Genomic DNA, 23,903 nt, shown 5'->3' on the forward strand with positions numbered 1-23,903 from the left:
ATTAGTTAATATATTTGGCAGCATCTCCTAAGGCACCTGCCAACACCAGTGTATCTCAAGCTTATACTCTTGAACTCTGAGACCCGGGAACACTAAATTCATTCACACTTCTAAAAAGAACATGGGTTGAGGCATATTCTCTAAGACCTGTATTTATAACACTGCCCAGAAGTGTTCTATTTTGTATGTGTGAAAATTGCCAACGGAATACTCACATACCCTCTTAACTTGTACCTCCAGCCTTGACATCCCTGAGGAAGAATAAACTGCCTTCTAAATATAGTTAGCCAAGAGAAAGCAGTGGGGGAGGAAGCGAGAAGCCGGGAGGAAGCGAGAAGGAGGAAGGAGGGGAAGTGGAGGGAAAGAGAAAGAGAGAGAGATTGTTTTTCCCCCCACCAGTCTGACTGCTTAGCCAATCTCTTTCTCTAAACAACCTACTTTTAGTGCAAAAGAATGAGATTCCTCTCTCGGCTGAGAGTCCAATCCCTGGCTGAATCTGTATGAAGTCAACGTGTCTGGTTTTGTTAGGCCCTCTGCACACAGATAAGCAGGAGTTAGCAAGAAATACGGAAAGTCGGTGAGTCTCACACATGAGAAAACTCTATTTGCCGTGTTCAAATATTGGAAGGATTTATTTTCATTATCCCTCTCTTCAGAGCACTCCATTTTAAATGTCAGTATGCTTTTCAAAACTAAGGACAGGTTTTAGCAAATTACCAATCAAGATTTATTCTTTTATGTCCTGGGTGTTTCTTCCTAAGTGGATTTATTGTAGCCCAGATGTCTGTCTGTCCAGAAGCCAAACTTCTCATGTTCTACATTTAGTGATCATATCCTCTGTCTTATCATATTTCCCAACTGTTGGTTAGTGCCTTTGTCTTCTTTTTAAACACTGTGTGACTTCCCAAACCAGAAAGTTTTTAAGGGAACATCACTTGGTTGTGCTTCCTGCAGAAGCCCAAACACAAAGAGAAATGATAAAGGTCCAGCCCCTGCTTTATTCATAAAACACTTTGCAAAGTGCATTTAGTAATTTGCCATTGTAACCACTGACACCCAGAGCTTTCAGGGCTGAGTTCTGACACTGTATTTAGTTCATTCTTTGACTGCTCAGCTAAAGCTTCCATTTGTATGCATTTATTCTGCTTCACACATTATGTTATCAGTCACTTTCAATATTTCAAAGTCACAGCAGGCTTTTTCTGACACACATTTGTCAGAATGAACTGCCTTGATTGCTATTATTATAGACTACAGTGCCTGAGTAAGGAGAAAAAGCATATGTAGTACCAGAATATTAAAACTGCCTGATAAAACAATAGATACAAGAGAATAAAAATAGAATAAATGCATATAAATGGATGCTTTAAAAGACCAACAAAATGTAGGATTACAAAATAGGCATATAGAATTCAAAAACCCATGAAGAAAAATGTAATAAAAAATTTTTTGCAGCAGATAAGGAGCCGACTGAAAATTCCACTGCCCCAATGTCAGCAAATAAGTGGATATTGTATACTTCCTTCCCAGTAAACAGAGATTTAAGTAGTCTCTGCTAATGGAGGCTGTCATTGAATTCTAGCATGAAATCCACTACTGAACAACAAAGAATGTAATAAAAACACATGCTTTGACCAAAAATAAACTTAATGAAAGCTCTAAAGAAATAACCAGAACTCCAGATCCATTACTCCTTTATCATTCTTGAACTTGTCACCCAACAGAAGACCTGTGTCCCATTTGCCGGCTCTTTGCTCCACCTTTTGACCATAGCCGTATATCAGAACTGCACACTCGGGAAACACCAGAGAAATTGATTTTAGAATCAGAGCACATTAGTGTCTACAGGGATGGATCTCCTTTAGAATTACTTAAATTTCAAGTCTTGCATAAAGCATAAGATAAGAAAATGAAATAAACCATAATAATTAGTTTGTCAAATCTCTTCTTAAAAGTAAATTAATAAAATATGTAAGTCTAAAGCATTTTTATTAATGTCACAGATGAGAAAAACAGAAAAAGCATAGTTGTATTGCTCTTTTCTTCGGGGCATTTATATAACTTTGTAATTTTTTTCAGCCCATGTATTTCTCTACATATTTTTCTAAAGTAAGATTCAAGAAAATATGGGGGATTTAGAAAACCTCTAACTAAGAGACCCACAGTTTGGAAGAAATTATAAAGCCTTTTCTCCAAAAGCCAAAAGATTTAGGTCATATACTTGCTTATTCTGTTTCCAGAAATAAGATTTAATTCCTTCTAAAGAAATTATCTTCAATGTGAATGTTAATGAAAGTTCTGAAATGAGGGATTGTTACTTTAATTTTGCTTGAATCCTCATAATAAAATGTCAAACTCACATTTGGAAAACTTGAGGCTGACCAAATTTTTCTAAGTCACTCATCATCTCACCTACTCATTGTTACGAACTTTTTACAAATATTAATAGTTTTTTGGTGTTTATTGATTCTTCATGGACCATCTGATTATTAGCATAACTCTAGATTTATAGGTAAAAGTCATGACAGTGAAATATACATGGATGGAGTTCAGAAAAATTTTAGAAATATGTTTATTAGTATAACTTCCATATTCATAAACAAGTTTTCTATTAAAAGAATACCCTGTAGGATATTAAAATAATTCTTGAGATTTTTAAGTTATAAAATCATTATGACTCAGAAGGTATGCAAAATATATTGCAAAAATATTTAAATACCTATCTTCACTGCATCCAAAGAAATTTAAAACATTAAGAATTTTACTAAAATATCAATTTTATTTTAGAAGAACAAAATAATTGTTTCTAGGAGTCAAGTATTACTCTCTGAGGAAAAAAAAGAATTTTTTCCTGGAGTCAATAGTCATTTTAGTGAAGTGGTTTTCTTCCTAATTAATGGGTTAGAAGGGATAAATATATTCTGGCTATGTGGAAACAACTTAAATTTATTTTCCATTGAAGAAGTAAATATTTTCAACCTTAATTATATTTCCCAGTGTATGGAGACATTAAAAATAACAAGTGCCATAAAGTGTGAGGATTCAAGGACAAAAAAAAAAACCTAATATGTATTAAATAATTTATTTGTATTAATTAACCCAGTTAGTATTTTTGAAAAATCACTGTGTCAGCTTAGAACTACTATAGATGATTATGTTTAAGTGGCCAAATAAAATAAATTTAGTCTGTTTACCAACATATAATTACCTTTATCAAGTAAAATATATGTAGAGTAGATTACACAGTGGAAATTTTAAGATAAATCACCAAAAAAAAGAGAGAATTAATATTTTTAGCAGATTTTTTCATTACAAAATTAAATTCCTCATCTGCATACACACATCGCACTTTACACAAACTCATATACCCTCTTTCACACACACATGCATGTGCACACGCGCATGCACACACACACACACACACACACAGAGCTCAGTCATGCATTTCCATCCCCATATTTGATTCATAATTACCATACCCAAAATATCAAGGAGACAACCAAGTCTAGCTGTCATTTCAATAGAATATCCCATAAGAAGGTCAGTATTTCTTGGACCTCCTTTTTACATTATGCACTGTTTCAGAAAAGCCTACATAATCAAGTTCTTTGTTCAGGTAGTTCTGAAAGTGTGACTTTTCTCATAAATATTTTACTGCCTTGGGGGAAAGAGGTATCCGTATAGTATCAGTTGGTATGCTCTGGGCCTGTGATATGTACAGGAGTCTGCATCTGAGTAACTCTCTCCACCTGTACATTGATGAGATACTTCTTTAAGGATAAATTCTTCTTTAGCTAGTCCTACCTCCAGGTAATGGTTCATTCATAATTTTATCCCTTTATTCCCATTCACTTCCCATACCCTTTCACCCCCATTAGAATGTAGGCGCAGAAGGATAGAGATGTCTATTTTTTGCTTTACTCACTGTTGTATTCTTAGCATGTGCCTGTCATTAATACTCTTTTGAATGACTGAATAAATATCTGAATTTCTGCTATTTTCCTCTAAGTATGATTATTTTGGATAGAAATACCACTAAGTCCTAAATATTCCAAGTTTAATTTTATATGGTTTTTCACTATAGTCTGATATCTAATTAGCTCCAACTTATATGTACTAAATACTTTTATATCCTGATAGAGAATAAGTCTTCTTATAAGGTTCTGCTAACATTTAACATTACTGTTCCTGACGATATTGTAACAGGAATGTGACTATATCAACCAGAGTTTGTAAAATACCATCATCATCTTTCTGAAGGCAAATATTAACCAAGCTCTTCAGTTCAGTATTTTGTAGACTTCATACATTTGATATAGCCAATCACTCTTTACGGTTTGCAATATGCTGCATGTCAAAACATGTTCTTGATCATTTTCCTTGAGATAACTGCACTTACAAAGTACTGTGTATCTAGTAAACTTTTAAAAGTGTTCATGGAATAGAATTAACCCTTACATGTGGCTATGCATTGTAAGATTCACTTTGGTGTTAAATTTAGCAAACTAATGAAGACTTGGACAAACAAAGAAACAAAAAATATTACCCAGCACTCATATTCAGAAAGCAGAATGTTCTACTTAAGTCTCTCCTTGGGGGACTATCTGAAAACTACACTGAAGGCAGAAATCTATACTTGGATCGCCTAAAATACAAATTTCTTATAGAACCTAATACAGCTGCCAATTTACTTTTGAGGGCAATCAGGATGTTCATTAGTAATTGAATTGAAGCAGAGAGGAACTTCGTTTGTACCGAGTCAGTGACCTGGATCGTTTTCAGAATGAGTATTGAGCTGAAATGGACCATTTGTGCCTACTTCCTTTGGGATCCTGTACAAAAAGGTTATTGCTCTTACCTTCTACTAATAGTGATAGGGATTTTCAGGAGCAGAAAACAAGGCTTTATGTTTACTATTTGTAACTTAGGGTGATATTTATATGTGATTTTTGATTACTCTTAGACCAGGAGATAAACCTTATCATTTTGAACTTGAACCTATTGAACTGATTCCAACACCTTCAGTGGGTAAGTAATTGAAATATGATGATGGTACACTGGGGTGAACCAAAGTTTTCAGAAGTGGAGAAAGGAGATAAAAATTAAATAGATATATCTGGAGCATGGTCAATAGAAGTTGGTATAAAATTACAGAAACATTAGCAAATTTTAGAGTGGTGTTTCTATTGAGTACTGAAATAACACCACTCTAATAATTTTAATAGCAAAAACCTATATAGGGCATACTATACCAGGTACTATTCTAAGACCTTTACATGTATTATCATGTTTATCTTCACAACTATCTTACTTGCAGAAGAAAAAAATGGAGATTACAAAGAGGTTAAATAATCTGCCCAAGATCCTAGGAGTAGCAAGTGATGGATCTGGGTTCAGACCTTGAAAGTCTGGCTCCAGAGTCTATGCTTTTAACCACCAGACTCTCTTACCAGTCTGGAGGGGTGGTGAGATGGGCCACCACGATTATAGTGCTTTCAGATTCAGAGTTACCTCCAGGGAAAGAATTAGTCGTAAGGGATGAAGATGCTCACCTGAATAGCAGCATCCTCACCATCAGGGCGCAAGAACAGTTTTAGTATTTCATCATGCCCCGTGTCCAGTGAGTTTAAATAGAAAAACTGAACAAAGCAACTGAAATAACTACTTTTACCCAAAATTTGTGCAAGAACTTGAGAGCACATGTTAAAGCTCTGAGACCAGTTAACAGAGACTAGCAAAATGGATCAAGTGTCCTCCACACTTCTCTGGCGACCCCAGGGCACTGGAGCATGCCCTGAAATGGGGGCCCTAGCAGGTGTAAGGGAGAGCCTGCCTCACATCAGTAGCAGCACTAGCAGCAGGAAGACATTCTCGCACAGCAAATTAGACATCAGCTCTGGCAGCAACAACAGGGTGAAGGAGGTACATTCTTCAGACTTCCACGGTGCTGAAGGCCATTAGGATTGGGCAAAATGTGCCAAGAACTGGAGAACTGGAGAGAAAGGGCCACATTGCCTCTCAGAGTCCAAGAGGTCTTCAGAACTTTCACAGGTGATTCCCAAAACTAACTGAAAAGAAACCAAGAAGCTGGAGGATGAACGAGATGAATCCTGCTTGAATCCAAAATTGTCATCGCACCTTCCTCGCTGGGTATAAGGGAAATAAGGTGGGTGGGTATAAGCTGAAAATAACAGATTACATATTCATCCACAAGTCATTAATAATCTTTTTTGGTGTATTTGGGGGATAGGGTCATCCTATCGTATTTAATAAAAAAATAAATATACATACTGAAATTCAGTTTGTCAAGTAGAAAATTTTGATATGAAAAGAAAAAACTTTTATCGGTTAGATGTCATACCTTAAGAAGGGCTGATGAATGCAAGCTTGCATTCCATCTTTTTAGACTTTTTAGAGTTCACGTTTTGCCATAACTTTCTCTGCCCCAGATGATTGGCAGACGAGAGTAAGATATCAGGAAGAGGAGATATAAAGTAGGCAGATTGCAGACCTAAACACAGCTGAGTCATCAGTGAGGATTTCCATTCCTTCCTCATTCTCTTTTAAATTTTAAATAAAGGACTCAGTACTGGGGATGTAAGTGCTAGTTCTCAAATTGAAAACCTTGTCAAGATATGAGAGTTGACCCTTTTGTACTATATTTTAAATTTAAGTTTTAATAGCCTCTTTTCATAATAGAATCTCTGATTTACTAAAAAAAAAAGCTTTAATATATGATTCATTATTTCACATTTACATTATCTGCATTGTTATGATAATAGTGTCAAAAATAAAGCACTAGCAGTGATTCTTTCTTTTTTCTGATCCATAGCTGGAGGTCTTTCTAACAAAAAAAAAAAAAAGGTTCTGGAATAATTAGAGTTGAATTTTAGAACATTATCCATATGAATTATTTCTAACAAAGAGTATTCTCATGTGAGAAGCAGGGGAATCCTGTAATTCCAGCTGCATTTACTCAGTGTTTTAATGTCAGTTAGATTGCTATCCCAGTCAAAATAGCTTCTATATATGTAAAATTATGGTTATTTCTCAAATTATACTGTTTTTTTTTTCCTTCAGTGAAACTACATTTAAATAGTGTTATTTTGACTTACTAGGAGACACGTGTAGTCACCTAAAGGAGTTTTATATTCCAAGACAGTGCTTGAAGGAAAAAGAACATTTTCTGTAATTTTGTAATAAGGAAAAAAAAGTAAAAGGGAGACTATTTAATTCAAGTGGATATTTGTGTATTAGAAATGACTGTGGATGAAATAACTTGTTTTATTATTTTGGTTGAAGCTTCTATCAAGAAATGTGAGAAACACTCTTCTTAAATGAGACATGCACCTGCCCCCCAGTGTGTAAGCAACAGTTCTAAGAGATGTAAGGATCAAATTTTTAAATTAAGATTATGTCAAGAATTGTAAAGGGTCTGAAACTTTATATGACTTGCAGGTACCAACCTAGCCTGCCACAGTTTCACAAATGCTGGCAGAAGACACGAGACTTCTGGATCAGAAGTGAAGGATTTTATTACTCATGGCAGAAGGAACAGCATGAGCTGCATGCTTTCAAGTTTTCCTTGCTCCCAAGTCCGATGGAAATAATGCAGAGGAAGGCCCAGATGGATCCTGCTCACAATGGGATTAGGAAACCCTAGTCTTACAAAGGATCTGCTAGAAAACCTCCCCAAACTCTGCCCAAGAGGGAGGCATTAAGTCTATTAACCAGTCAGGAAAAAAATCTGCCTCTATCCCTAAGCCTGTTCGCTAGGCAAACATCCTGGACAAGAGTCCAGGGCAGAAGCTGTTACACAGTGTGTGGAAATCAATGGAGAATTACCCCTCAACAAAATACGACAATAGTGTAAAATATTGTAGCAGAACTTCAGTATTTACAATTCTGTATTTGAGAATTCATTTACCCACTGGCATTTATTTGTGACCCTAAAATCCACGCTGGCGACACTTTCAGATGTTTGCAGACATGTGTGGAGCTGCCCTGACACTCGAGTTCCCAGCTAAGACCAAACAAGGGAACTCGCTGCCTTCTTGTTTTAGCTCGTGTTCTTTCTGTCGTCTTCTAAGTGTCATGTTGTTTGCATTTTTGTGTACTTTGGTGAAATTTGTTATTTAAAATGGCTCCGAATATTGCTGACATACTGTCTAGTATTCCTAAGTGCAGGAAGGCTGTGGTGCATCATAAGGAGAAAACATGTGTGTGTGAAACAAGCTTCATTCAGGCGCAAGTTACAGCGCTATTGGCCATGAGTTAAAAGAGTGAATCAGTTAAGCCTTCTACTCAGGTCACAATCCTAGGGTCCTGGGATCGAGACCTGCTTGGGGCTCCCTGCTCAGAGCAGAGTCTGCCTCTCCCTCTCCATCTGCCTCTGCCCCAGCTCATGCTCTCTCTCTCTCTCCCTCTCTCTCAAATTTATTATAAATAAAATCTTAAAAAAAAAAGTTAGTGAGGGGCGCCTGGGTGGCTCAGTCGGTTAGGTGACTGCCTTCAGCTTGGGTCACGATCCCAGGGTTCTGGGATGGAGCCCCACATCGGGCTCCCTGCTCGGCGGGAAGCCGGCTTCTCCCTCTCCCACTCCCCCTGCTTGTGTTCCCTCTCTCGCTATCTCTCTCTCTGTCAATTAAATAAATAAATAAAATCTTTAAAAAAAAAAAAGTGAATCAAAAATATATATTACGTACAATGTCATTAAACAGAACAGGCATAAAATAAGGTCACGTGTTTCATGTTTATGAAAACATGATTACCAAAGGCTCACAGGAACCTAACCCCGTATTTCCCCTAGTAGCAATGAATCAGTATGCACTAATTCAGTGTATGCAGCAACTTTACAGAGCATCACTGCCATTAATAATGAGAATCAACTGTACAGTCAGGGATGACAGCAACACTGCTTCTGCTCTTGTTCCCTCATGGCCTATCAGCAACAAAACAGCGAGAGTGAGCCTTATAAAACTGAAGTGTAATCATGGCTCAGCTCTGCTCAGAGTCCTCCAATGACTTTCCCCTCTGAGGATAAAAAAAAAAAAAAAGTGCTCTTACTATAGCATCTGAGCTCCCCCTCTTGTCTCTGTGGCCTCCGGCCTCAGCTTCTTCCACTATCCTTCTCCCCCTTCTGCTTCCCTGCTGTTTATGGAACACTCCAGGCAGGTTCCTGCCTCAAGGCCCTGCCCTTATTTTTCTTCTGCTTACAGAGCTCTCTTTCTTTTTCCAGATACCTCAATGACTAATTTCCTCATCTCTTTCAGGTGTTTGCTAAACGCCCACTTCCTCACAGAGGCTATCACTGACCAACTATTTTTTTTTTTAAAGATTTATTTATTCAACAGAGAAAGACACACAGTGAGAGAGAGACCACAAGCAGGGGGAGTGGGAGAGGGAGAAGCAGGCTTCCCGCTGAGCAGGGAGCCCGATGCAAGATTCGATCCCAGGACCCTGAGATCATGACCTGAGCTGAAAACAGACACTCAACGACTGAGCCACCCAGGCGCCCTTGACCAACTATTAAAGTCCCAAACCTGTCCCTCCCAACCCTCAGACTCCCCGTCACCCATCCCTGCTTTATTGTGCTCCATAGCACAGCCACCATCTGACATAGCTTAAATAGTATCTATATGTTTGTTTATTTGTATCCTTTCCACGATATGCAGGGATTATGGCCTGTTTTATTCATGGCTATATACTCAGAATCTAGAACAGTACCTGCCTCATAATAGATTTTTAATAAATATTGGTTGAATAAATGAAATTTTCAAATCCCTTGGACTTTTCCATGACTTTTTTTTTTTTTTTTTGCAGTACTGTAAACTCTACCTGAATCTGCTTTCAAAGAAAATTCCTGAGAACATTTTCTCAAAACAAATAAATAAGCACTGAGAGAGGCAGAGCTTGAAAATCTTGCTCAGGTTCAGCAAGGCTAAAAAGCTTACTAGGAAAAGGTAGCAGAGTATTTTCAAGCTGTCTTGAAAAGAGAGGAATGGCAAATCTTTTCATTTTTTCCATTGACAACAATGTTTTCAGTAGCATGAGAGTTGATATTAGCCTATCAAAATAACAATATTTTTTAAAACCCTGCTTACTTACAAATGTGCTGTGTCTCTATAATATCTTAAAAAGTGCTTTTTCTTTAGAAAACAAAACAATTAGAGTCTAGCTAAACTGCCCAAGAACATGAACAGTTTCATTTAACTAACTGAGAACACATAGTTTAATTCCTAAATAAAGAAGCAATCTCCATTAATAGAAGGCAGGTCCCCTATAAGCATGTTTCTCTCTGCACCTAAACAGATAGCAAGAGAACTCACTGTGCTTTAGCATGTTGCCACAGACAACCACAGATAAATGGAACAAATACCAAGCAAACTTTGAAACAGACAGTTTGGTTTGGTGTTAACTCTGATTCTGAGTTTCACCATCAGGTGGTTTTCTCATACTATTTTAATCCAAATTTCTCTGAGCCTCACCGATTGGGGAGTGCAAAAAGGGCCACATCATCTATCAAACATTCAGATTCAGTAGCTCATGCCCTATTGAACATAGGACCTCCAACCTCCCTCCTGTTTCACATCATTATTATATGTGGGTTATTTGGGGTGTGCATGAAGAATCCTGTCAAGGTTTTCTATCTGCTCACGTCCACCAAAACCATCTGAGGGCAGCATTTTGGCTGCTTAAGATCCATCATAAAAACACACATCTACATCAAGGGTACAAACCATTGACAGCCAGAGCTGAGACAATTTTACCATAGTCCTCGCTAGGCTCAAACCATGCTACAGCCCAAGTAAGAATTCTGCTCTCCTGAGCTGGGTCACACGTGGACACTTCGTGAGAGCAGCACTTCTGTCCACTTCTGCTGTCATCCTCTCTGTGTAAAGGGTTTGAAGAGGAATACATTTTGGCAAATTTAGAAGCACACATATATACATACATGTATATAGCTATAATATGGCCATGGGGTAAGAGCCATAAGATACAAAGCACTACTGGAATATGGAGGACATAGATGACTTTATAAGGGAAGGTCTCATGATGGAAGGAGCATTTATGTAGACCTCAGTCAATGGGTAGTCTACATGTATCATCTTATTATTTAATCCCTGGCTACAAAATCCCTTTCTTCAGTTTTCCTGATTCCTATATTTCAAGATGGCAATCTAAAACTTTAATGTATTTCTGGACTCACTTGAAAAATGTTCTCATATAGAAAGTAGTTACATATGGTGTCTCACTGAGAAGATATTAGAGTCTATGCTTTGGTTTATGCTATTTGGAGTAGTCTTTTTCATACATCACCTAGTTTAAAAAAACATTTCTGCTCAAAAATATCCTGCATTTATGGACCCTGCATTCTAGTGCTATAGAGGACAATACTGCAAGATAAGTAGAAAAATGAGTGGGGTGAGTTGTGGGTCAGTGATTACTAATTTATTTACAGTGGTCAGGGATAGACTCTCTGAGTGACATATGAACAGAAAACTGAAGGCAGTGAAGGAGCAAGCCACTCAGATATCGGGGGAAGAGCATTCTAGATGGACGGACTAGCTCTCCAATGTCCCTGAGTTGGGGAGTGATTGGTGTGCTCAAGATAAAGGAAGGAAGTAGAGCAAAATGAACAAGAGGGACAGTGGTAGGAGTTGAAGTCAAAGAGGTAGCCTGGGATCAGATCATACGCAACTTTATGAGGCCTTTGTCAGGACTGTGCTTTTAATTTAAGTGAGATGGAAAGACGTTAGAAGTTCTGAGCAGAAAAATGGTGCTATCTGAACACAGGCTTAAAAACCTCACAGTGAATGCTTTGCTGTGTGCAAACTGAGGTGGACAAAGTGGAAGCAGGGAGACCTACTAAGAGGCTCCTGCAACATATAATGGTGACTTGTCCATAATGGTAGTAGGGAAGGGTATGTGAAGTGGTCCAATTCGGAATAAATAAGAGAATTTGCTCTTAAATAATGGGATTTGAAAACAAGAGAAGAGTCAAGCATGACTCCAAGGCTGTTGGTATGAAAAACTAGAAAGGTAGAGTTGTCATTTAATGAGATGGGAGACCCACAGGAAGAACATGCTAGGGTGGGTGGGGATGTAAAAATTGGAAGATCAGTTCTGGAAAATGAAACCTTTCAGGTTTGGGAGTTTACCTGATTTGGGTTAGATTTGCCCTTGTTCTGCAGCTGGTTAGCTGTACGATCTTTGGCATTAACTCAACTCTTCTGAGGCTCGGTTTCCTTATCTGTGTCAGGAGGATAACAGAACCCAACGTGTAGAATAGAGTTGGGAGGATTCAAAAAAGAAGCGTAAAGTACATAAAACAAAGTTGTTTTAGAAACTAAAGTTGTAATAGAAGCTAAAATGAAACAAAACCAAATATATATAAGTGACTAATAAGTGGTATTTATCCTAATCTCCTTCATGAGATTAGGTGTGAGGTCTCATACAGCATTATGAGAATTATTTGCAGAAAACTTTCTAAGATTGTGTTTTAAAGAGATAGATTCTAACTCAACACTTAAGAAAGGGGATCCTCATCCCATATCATCCAGTTTCTATGTTCATCATAGCAATTTGTCCTTTACTTTTTAACTCCTTTTCTGGTTTTACTATCGTCAGTATTCTGTGCTCTTTCATAGATGTTTTATTGTTTTCTTATCACTTAAAGCCAGAAAGCGAAAACATCAACCAGTTTGGTGGAGACTTATATACAAACCAGTAAATACTCTCTTGGTTTTATTCTTTTGGAATTTATGTAATGCCTCAGATCATCAAACCATCAAAATACTATTCGGATTTATTTGCCTCATGTTGTTCTCCAAAATTACTAATTCATACTCTGCTTTCGAAACATCTCGTTTACTCCTAATAGATTATTATTACCAGTGCGATAGTGTCTAGTACAATTGGCTGGGATTAAAAACCAAACAGACATCTTTGTCCTCAGAACAGACTGACCTGACGTATTACCCTGGAGGGCAACGATAGGGTTTGATTCCAGCTCAATCACTCCACCGCCAACATCAGGGCCTGTCAGCTGCCTACCTTTCCTAGATACAAGTTTCTTCAAACTGCACTTCACTATGTCTTTTCTTCAGTCATCCTTCCTGCTTGTTAATGTGACATCCTTCAGCCCACCTGAAGGTGGAGCTTTTATACATACTCATCTCCCATTCTTGTCACAAAGCTAGCCCACAGACAGCAGTAAGGACTGTTTCACTTCCGGTGCCCTCTGTCTCCTCAAAACAGGTTATTTGTTGTTACACTTGGCACCTCAGTCAGGTGCCAGTGAAATACCTTTTAAAGCCTGTTTTGAGGGTGCTGGGTGATTCAGTTGGTTAAGCGACTGCCTTCGGCTCAGGTCATGATCCTGGAGTCCCAGGATCTAGTCCTGCATTGAGCTCCCTGCTCAATGGGGAGTCTGCTTCTCCCTCTGACCCTACCCTTCTCGTGCACTCTCTCTCTCACTCTCTCTCAAATAAATAAATAACATCTTTAAAACAATTCTTAAAAAAATAATAAAGCCTGTTTTGATAACTAAGTATTTTGAGTTTCACACTTACTGAGTTGTTTGTACCACACCTTTTTGTGTCTTCTTGGAGATTCCTCCTCTTAAATTTCCAGCTCCATTTTTCACCATAGCCACATTGATGCACCCACTGACTCCACTTTTGGAGGACATTTAGCATTCTTGAAGAAATCCCTGAATTGACATTCATCATATTTTTTGCTACTGCCTTCCTAAAATACCTCGATTCCTCACCCATATGAAATTTTACTCAGTTTCCAAGATTCGGTTCTAATATTGCTTCTTCCTTGAAGTCATTTCATTCTACACTGACTCATCCCTACTGCACTCATCAGAGGAGATCTTATAACAAGAGTACTTGTGTGCATGTCCTCAACTGACCATAAGCCCCTGCGGGGCAGGCATAATAACTGGCTTATATTTTCCTTCCCAAAATGCCTTGAATGTAATAAATTGTCTGCAAATGTCTGTTGAAATAATACAGTTCTTTTCTTAATATTGTCATTTTTTTATCTGCTATGTCTTCATTGTCAGCATTGTTCTAGCATAACTGACAGTCCAGGTCAGTTTTATGCTGCTAAATGCAGTTTTATTAATTCAACAAATTGGAGCATTTTTATATGACTTTTAATGAATTTGGACTTAGGAATGTATGAATTAATGTGTAATTCTTTTCATAGAGGAGCTTACAATATAGAAGGAAAACCTGGCAAGTAAGTAACATATGATGCGACATGCTGACAACTGATGAGTAAATAATTAAAATATTATGCATCATGTATATTGGGATGGTAGTGATAGTTTTCAGAGTGGTATTTGAGCAGCTAAAGAGTTTCAGAGGAAGATGGTGCTTGGGTGTTGTTATGTGGGGTTTGGCCAATTGAGCAGTACAATAAATATTTTAATCACCTGAAACAGTGCTTTGCGTGTGCAAGGCACCCAATCAATGCTGTTTATTGAATTAATTATATGGTGGCAGCTAGAATGGAAGTTTAAAAGACAGCACCCAGGTTTGGCTACTAGGAAGGCTCTATAAAATGCACTATGATGTTGATACAGTTTTCCTGCCTTACTGTACACTACAGCTTTCAGTCACTTGTATCCTCATCGGAGGACTCCCTGGGTCTACCATAAATAAGGTGATGAATGAGACCAAGTAATTTCCCAGATTATTAAGATGGCTTCCTAACAGCAGTTTCCAGAACCTTCCTTAAAAAACATAGCTACCTTTAAGAATGAACCTACAGCATTTATGTAAGAAGGAAACAAAATCATTATGAATTTTTTTGAAAATTAGAACACTTCTTCAAATGATTGTCAAATTTCAGGTTGGTATCAGATGTTATAATTTTAATTGCAATGAAATAAAAACTTTTCATTCATCAGGCAGTAACTTGTTAATTGAACAAACATCTATTGAAAGCCTATTATGTGACGGTTTCTTTCCTAGGATCCAGAGATACAAATAAGATGACCCTCACCTCCAATTGGTTTATTTCAGCTGACTGGGAAATAAATAATTAGAACAATTCAACAAATCACATGAAAGGTTAAGTTAGAGGTGTACATTGGTTTTTAAAGAGAACAGAGAAGAGGCTCTAAATCAGACTGGGAAGCAAAGGGAGGTTCTTGAAAGAATAGCGTGTTGCAACTGATTTTGAAATGCAAAGACAGGCTAACATGGCATAGCTATTAGATAGTAGAACCATTTGGCCAAATGCATGTAGATTTCCATTATAACAGATTTTCTTCTTCTTTCTTTCTTTCTTTTTTAAATTTATGCTCTTTATGGCCTTAGTGATAACCAGGAGGTACCAACTATGTAGAGGGCTTATCTCCACTGCCTTTGAAGAATCATAATTCTAACATGAAATACCTTTTATGGGCTTAAATAATCAAAAGAGAAATCTGCTGAGATGGGTTTCATAGAGTGCAGTGGCTTTAAGGGCCATGAGTCCTAGGATAAACCATCTTGTCTTGTCACAGAGGCGCCATGAAAATAAATCAGTGTTATTTCTATTCCCAAAAACATGTAAACATGTGTGCTCTTACCAGGGTTTGCATGAATATACCGATTAATGTTTTAGCCATAAAATTTACAGAGTAAATTCTCATATAAATATCATAAGAGCTTTTATTCTCTGATAAAGATGAGATCAAGCAACTGACTTTATTGAGCCACATAACCATTGTTTCTTTTGTTTAAACTCACCATGTGACCTGACACTTAACAGAATACAGAGTAGCACCAACACAGTACCTGGAGATGGATGCCAAGGATTTCTCGCGGAGAAATTGAAAAACAGTGGTACACTGTAATGCTATTTCTTTTCAAGAGAATCAATGTAGCATGCCTTTCACCTTTATTATCTTTAAGATGTTTCCGTAAACTTGGGGTGCTTATAAAATGAGCATTTTTCTCTTCATACTAATCATGGATACAATGATTGTTATGTAATAACTGTAGCCAAATAGCTTCTTATCATTTTAGTTTTCTGTCACTTCAGGTAATTTGAACAATTTTCCATATACCTAAAGCTTTCCCTTCAAATATTCTACCCTTCCCTGTCTTTACAAACAGACTATTTTAATCTGGGATGATCATTATGAAAATGTATTCTTTTAATGTGTCTTTATACTATGATGCCATTAGGCATTACTGAGATGTGCATATTTTCTTCCACATTTGATGACCTTTGAGTTCTTTTTCTGATTTTCATATTGCTTCTTTTTCTTTGCTATCAGACAGTTTGCTCTTGATTCTGTAATTGCTATTGTCGTCTCCCCCTCAGTGCTCCCTTTTATGAAAAAAATCCTATTTCAAGTGAAACTTATTTAGGCAAATATTAATTGAGGATATACTATGTATTATTAGTCACTCTCCTAAGTGCTAAGGATTAAATGATAAACAAAACACGGTCTCAGTCCTTAAAGAACTATCAAGCAAAAAAGAAATAGAGATATTAAAAAAGTAATTACAATTCTTTGTGCTAATTGTGACGAATAGGATTTTATTCTATGGACAATGTGTCTCGCTTTTCCCTAGCTTTGCCATTGTGTTATGGCCCCAGGCAGGATTGAAGGGCTCGGCATCAGTGGACTAGGGCAGAATTCAGAACAGAGTTGTTTGTAATGCATCTCTCATGAAGAAAAATATATGCTATAAAATACAAACACATCTGTGTAAATTTGGCTAAAATAAGAAGAAATTACTCTTAGACCGAGGACACTATCCTAGTATATGAGCTTTGCATATTTACTTGTGACATCTGTTTTAAACATTTAGGGTCTTATTTTGCTATATCTGTTTCTGTAGCGGATATAAAATGGTTTAAGCCTAATGAATTACATCCCAGAGAGTGAAGCGTAAATGCATTTACTACGAGAATTTATGTTGTATCATGTCATATTATGTTTTATTATAGTACATCATGTTTTATCGCTACTATGTTTGCATTATTATTTAGTATTTTCTAATGAAAAAATTTCAAAAATAGTATTAGATAATACAGATAACCTCTGAATTAATGTGGGGTCATATTTCTAAATATGCTTTCTGTATGAGATAGTTTGTGCTTATGATGGAACTCTGCTTGTAAACCTTATAATCATGCATGGAAAATATGCCCCTGAGCATTAAAGTGTCAACCTACCAAAAATTTCTGGTGGCAAACACATTTATTGTCTTTTCGTATTTAATATTCTTAGCATAGCATATAATATACAATGCATAGCATAGTAAATATTGGTTACTTAGAATTATCATCATTATCATTAAAAATAATATGCCACCAGACTTAGTTTGGTACTCTACTAAAATTCCTACACATTTGGAAAAAAAATTTTAATGATACACATGAATTAATTACACCAATGTCAGTAAAGTAAGAAAATAAACTGTAATATAGTCAGTCTTTCAGCCGACTGAATTTCAATTTAACCTCAAGGTTAGACTTCTGTCTACTTTGCCCATTTCCTTACATAATATTCACATAACAATACTCTTACCAAGTACATCTTCTACTTCATGTAATGATTTTCAAGGGAATGGATGGAGAAGGTACACATCCATTTCTCTCAGTAGTGTGTATAGTTTGAAGTGACTCCTTCTCAAAATTTTTATATTTGCACTCCACATTTCTTCCACTGGGCTCCCACTCTTCCTGAACCACCTCTTTTACACATTGCACATAATAAAATCATACTATAAAATTTGAAGATGATTTGGGACTGGAACTTTTTTCAAAGCACCAGTTACTAATTGGCTATTGTGACTATTTTCAAATACCATTGATATACCTTGAAACATCTACTTTCTAGAAGTATAACTTTTTCATGAACTGCTCAGGATAAATTAGTAGCAAAACATAAACTTAGTGATTAGAGTCATATAGAGTTTTTGCGTATAAACCAGTAAAGTTTGCCAAAAATAATGATTTTTCACATTTGCAACAATTTTTTAAGTCATTCTTCCTTGAGCCAGTTACAGTTCTAGAACAATTATTTTTTGGAGCCAGTGATGCTCTGGTTCAGTACTTATCAGCATTGATATGTGATTATGTCAGGAGACCATTTCTGTGAACCCTGAAACTTAAGGTAATATTAAGCCAAATTTAAGGAAACTAAAATCCTATAATGAATTCATGTCTTTCAGCTTAAAACTGTTTCCTGTACAATAACAGAGACCCAAGGGGGAACAGCAAGAGTTATATGGCCTCTAACATATTGATAAAGAGAATAGCAACTATCTGTAGTGGCCAACCCATCACCAAACCTTCCTTGCCCTTCACAAAAAATCCTGGCCCCCTAAAACCTAGCTTGATGGTTTATCAAAACAAAACTTTGAATGTCCAGAAATTGAATTACTTGCTTGTGTAATAAGTGGGCTACACAGATACTTTCACATAATATCCAGAAGAGTTCTAGGATATATCAATGTCTGCCCCACTGCCACACAGTGGAGGCAAGGAAAGGTGGGGTGTATTAGTCAGGATTATCGAGAGAAACAGAACTAATTGTGTGTGTGTTTGTGTGTGTGTGGAGAGAGAGAGAGAGAAAGAAGGAGAGAGAAAGAGAGGAATGAGGAATTAGCTCACACAATTATGGAGGCTGAGAAGTCCCAATATCTGCCATGTCAAGCTGGAGACCCAGGAAAGCCAGTGGTATAACTCAGTCCAAATCCAAAGGCCCGAGAACCAGGGGAGACGATGGTATGAATCTCAGTCCAAGGGCAGGCAAAGATGAGATGAGATGCCCCAGCTCAAGCAATGAGGCAGAAAACAAGGCAAATTCTTTTCCTTTGCTTTTTTGTTCTATTCAAACCTCCAATGCCTTGGATGATGCCTACCCACATTGGGGAGAGGAATCTACTAGAGGCCAGGGGTTCAAATGCTAATATCATCCAGAAACACACTCACAGAGATACTCAGAAGTAATGTTCAATCTGACTCTGTGACCAGTCAAGATAACAGGTAAAATTAACCATTACGTATGGCTAGACCAAGTTCTAGGCAATTCATCCCCATGTTTCCACTAAAAACAAGGCTATTTGGGGCGCCTGGGTAGCTCAGAGGTTAAGCATCTGCCTTCGGCTCAGGTCATGATTCCAGAGTCCTGGGATTGAAGCCCACATCAGGCTCCTGGCTCAGCAGGGAGCCTGCTTCTCCCTCTCCCTCTGTCTCTGCCCCTGCTCATGCTCTCTCTCCCTCTCTCTGTATCTCTGTGTCTCAAATGAATAAAATCTTTTAAAAAAATAAAATAAAATAAAAAGTCTATTTGTATTTATTTTAGATGTACTCATTTTCCAAATAGGTTTCATTTTAAATGAAGCTAATATCATTTGAAAATGAGTCCATCCAATGCCACCATGTTTTAGAACAAAAAATAAGAAAAAATTAGCAATGAATCAGAATCTTTCAGGTAGATCAAACTTTGCCGAAGGCAGCCTCATGTGTCTTTATTTTATAATCAAACATTCTGTGAGAGTATATACGAATTTATGAGCACAAAGACCTGAGAGGAGCCAATAAGATAGCAATGGAAGGCAGTTATTTTGGTTTTGTTTCTGGTGTTTCTATAGAAACTTGTGGGGAGGGAATCAAAGTATCTAAGGAAAATACACCCTAAATTTGAAACTATACTTCAGAGTAATTTAACAGGGAAGATGCTGAGACTTTGGCAAGAGGACATTATAGAACTGGGTTCAGAGTGCCCCGCTGTGTTTTGCTGAGGCAAGGCAGAAACCACTGTGAGTAGAGTGAGGTTCTAAAACCCCGTATATTGGGGTGCCTGGGGGTTCAGTCGATTAAGTGTCTGCCTTCAACTCGGGTCATGATCCCAGGACCCCGGGATCGAGCCCAGCATCGGGCTTTCTGCTTGGAAGGGAGACTGCTTCTCCCTCTTCTCCTGCTTGTGCTCTCTCTCTCTCTCACTATCTCTGTTGCTATCTCTCTTTCAAATAAATAAATACAATCTTTTAAAAATTTTAAATTAATTAATTAATTAAATAAAACCCTGTATATTGAAGAGAATGATTTAGGTCCAGACTTTAGACTTAGACAATTTGGTATACATGGAAGGCTTTTTCCTTAATCCTGCAGCCTAAGAAAGTTAAATGTGTTATCCAAAAGATACTTCCCCCCATGTGAAACTTTCAGTAGTCTTAGGACATGAGCTCTACGTTGACTGTATGGTATTGAACCCACTGCAACCTTGGCCAGCATCTTCCTGGGACAGTACAGTGGAAAGAATCATACACTGATTTGCTTGAATAAACTATTAGAGACCATTAGCAGAGTCTTGATGATTAAAATCAACCTACATTAATTTTCTAAACTTTATTCAGTTATAAAGATAAGTGATGTTATGACTCATAAACACCATTTTTTCAAAAAAAAAAAAAAAGAATCCTACACAAAAAATACCTGGGTGTGAGTTCAACCACTGCTTTTGACCAGTTGTGGGGCCTTGACACATCATTTAATCTCTCTGAGACTCAGTTTCCCCATCTGTAAAATTATAGTAATAATTTCTTTCTATCTCACGGGGCTATTTGTCAAAGTTCAATGAGATTAGGAACACGAAAGCTAGCTGAATACAAAACACTATGTACATTAGCCCTTATTAAGATTATCATAGCAGTACCATCCTTAAATGTAAGCAGGAAAGACCCTGCCCTGAGCTCTGCTCTTTCAAGTACCCCTCCTGAACTTCTTTGTGCTGCTTCCTTTCCCACCCATTGGGGAGTTTGCAGAGTCAAACAGTCATGTCCACCATGAACCAGTGCACCATATTCCAAGGTCCCATCTTCTGGGCCTGGAGGCCACTTCTCCCCAGTTCATTCTCCATACCACTGGTGCAACTCCCCTGGTCTCAAGGGGAGCTAAGGGAAAGCTGTCTGTCGGGGTATGGATGGAGTGTGGATGCGCACCTGGCATTTCACATGTATATTGGCCAGGCCCTCAAGGTGCAGGAAAGAGCTAGAATTGGAAAGGGAAGAGATTGAAGAACGTATCTTATTTTATAATTTGATAGCTTGACTTATACCTTCAAATATTTAGAAACGCGTTTCTACTTTTGCCTCGGGCTACACAAATATTAACTGTTTCATGGTTGCTGTCATAAATCGTTCTGTGGATTTACAACTTATTCCCACACACATTTTTTCTAATTTTAGGACTAACTATTGTTGTTCAATATTTTACCCTGGAGAAGAAAATACCCTACTGTGTGCTGAAATCTTTTTTGAGTTCCTTACGCTGGGCAAAATCCCAGCCATTTCTCCATTTTTATGCGCCCCCCCCCACACACACACATACACACTCCGCTTTACTCCTGTGTTCACAGCAGCTACCTCACCAATTCCGAGGTATTCTCTGTTTCATCCCGGGACAGTGTTGCCTGATGGGCACAATCCCCTTCTCACATCAGCTTGAAAAATAAAAAATTATAATCTCTTTTTTTCTTTGGTAGCCAAAAATAAACCCTTTATAAAATGTTACATGTTGAATGTAAAAGGATGATAAGGAGATTACATAGTTTAAGCTTCATAGTGGAAATTGTCTCTGTATGGAATCTCTGTAACAATTTTGTATAATATCCATAAATAGCATAGGATACTATTTATCAGCAGAAGAACTACTCAAAATTACTTTCAGCTTTTTTTTAAGATTTCATTTATTTATTTGAGAGAGAAAGCAAGCATGAGTGAGAGGCAGAGGGAGAGGGACAAGCAGGCTCCCTGCTGAGCAAGGAGCCAGATGTGGGACTCAATCCCAGGACCCTGAGATCATGACCTGAGACACTTAACCGACTGAGCCACCCAGGCACCCCTACTTTCAGCTTTGATGACAAATGTGAAGAGACTGAAGTGCACTACACACCGGCATTTGTACCATTGGTGGCTGGCCAGCAGCAACAACACCCACCTACCTGTATTCAGCATCCAGATTACTAACATGAGATAGTAAACAACAGGATGTCCGTTAGGCAGCTTCTTTCATTAAAGTTGAGACTATCATTTTTATTCTTCAGTACTTCCCTACATCAGGAAGTCCTTTATATACTACAAGCACGCAAGGAAAGTGGAGAATCTACTCTAAATATTTTATGTAAGGCAAAAAACATTTTTGTTATCTATTATTTAAGTTGACTTAAAGGAGTATGTCAAAACCTTAAATACTGTCCCATCTCAATGCAAAAACATCGCCATCACTGCCATATCCTGCTTTCGCACAGAGACCTTTCGTTCCAAGATTTTGCTCTCACATCCCTTTTCTCATTTTTCTTTGCATCGTGATAACCCTATGTTGAGGAACTCTTAACACAAATATCTCACAGTCACCTCACTGTTTTCACTAACCATCTTCGATTTTCTTTTTATCCATTTTTTCATGACAATTGAGCCATTCCAAATCATTCTTTTTTTTTTTAAAGATTTACATATTTTTATTTTGGAGAGGGAGAGCACGTGCGCACACATGCGTAAGCACAAGCAGGTCGGGGAGCAGAGGGATGGGAACAGAATCCCAGGCAGACGCCCGCTCAGCGCGGAGCCCGGGGCCGGGCTCCATCTCACGACCCTGAGATCATGACCTGAGCTGAAATCAAGAGTGGGTTGCTTAACCAACTGAGCCACCCAGGTGCCGCACCCCAAATAATTCTGATGAATATAAACAGATCTTTTCATGTCCAAACCCCGAAGCTGTCCTTTGAGTAAGGCTAAGCCATACATGAAACAAGCCACAGACATTCATTTCAAAATAGCCTTGGATAAGCAACAATCCCTGGGGAGTTGCAAATTCAAATGCCTTCAAAGAGTAGCAGTTAAAATGTATGAAGTACGCCATAAAATCCTAGGCTCGTCCTAGGCTCTTTTTATGTGATCAGCTCCACATTTGCCTAGTTATACTGCTTTTTTTTAAATTCTGTGAGTAACACACACCAACTAGTAACCCCATGTCTCCAGCTGTCCTTGTTCCTGCTTTTCTTCTATACCTTCTTCTTCAACCCTGCATTTTTTTTCAAACTCACGGCTTTTGACTTTATCTTCCATGTGGATGCCAGAATGCCTCCTTTGACTCATGGAATTTTTTGGCTTCCATAGTTTTGACACTTTGGCTCTATCTTTCCAAAGGAGTTTGCAAGTGCCCTCTAGCTATGCTCCTGACTTTGTTCCTAGGTGTTACCTTCTGAAGTATAGAGTCAAAATTAATTCTATCTGTCTTAGCTATAGGCTCCCATGGTGGGTCTGCCCTTCGCCCTGATCCCTGTCCACCACCCACACTTGCGAGAGAGAGATCAATCTTCACAACCCTAATTAAAATCTATCATTAATTTAAGTGTTCAAGTTTATTTTCAATTACTCATATTTAAATGTCAGGCTATGTTTGAGTTATGTATTTTAGTGGACAGCAGTGAGGTTCAATGGTCTACAGTCTCCAAGATTGATCCTTTTTCTTTAAAGGAGAAAAAAAATTCCTGGGTACAAAATTTGCTCTATTTCAGACTTCAAACCTTTCTGTAATCAGTGATCAGTATGAATGTATAAGAACCCATTAACATTTCATTCCCTGTTTTGAGTTGAATTTAAACTTTCCCATCATGGATTATAAACAGAGTGATCACATTTGACCTTTCAGGGTTTAAAGTGAGTTTTTTTCAAATTCCTCTAAATATTATAAGGCACAATAGGTCACCTTACTGTTATCTTTTCTTCTATAAGAAATTTAGTTCACTTCAAGAAAAAAGTCCAAATGATGTCTTGATAATCTTTAAAGAAAGATTATGATCCCAATAGGGATCTAAAAACTGAATTTGCAATTTTTAAAAAATATTCAGCTATATGCTGTATCTCCTACATAAA

General features: G+C 37.6%; 1 protein-coding gene across 5 annotated transcripts in view; it reads left to right on the forward strand.

The window, feature by feature from the left end:
* The window catches only part of GRID2 (glutamate ionotropic receptor delta type subunit 2), a 1,431,476-nt gene that overhangs the window by 1,305,086 nt on the left and 102,487 nt on the right, over nt 1-23,903 (forward strand). Inside the window, exon 15 of one of the 5 annotated variants that reach the window (XM_027599854.2) lies at nt 15,775-16,214. The exons of 3 other annotated variants lie outside the window; for them this stretch is intronic. In XM_027599854.2, the coding sequence (XP_027455655.1) occupies nt 15,775-15,859 (85 nt within the window). In that variant the 3' untranslated portion in view covers nt 15,860-16,214. Of the gene's footprint in view, nt 1-7,458; nt 7,678-15,774; nt 16,215-23,903 lie in introns of those variants that run through there. One more of the 5 variants, XM_027599853.1, reaches the window with a different exon arrangement.

The sequence above is a fragment of the Zalophus californianus genome, chromosome 2 (assembly GCF_009762305.2).
Source record: "Zalophus californianus isolate mZalCal1 chromosome 2, mZalCal1.pri.v2, whole genome shotgun sequence".
NCBI classification, from domain to species: domain Eukaryota; kingdom Metazoa; phylum Chordata; class Mammalia; order Carnivora; family Otariidae; genus Zalophus; species Zalophus californianus.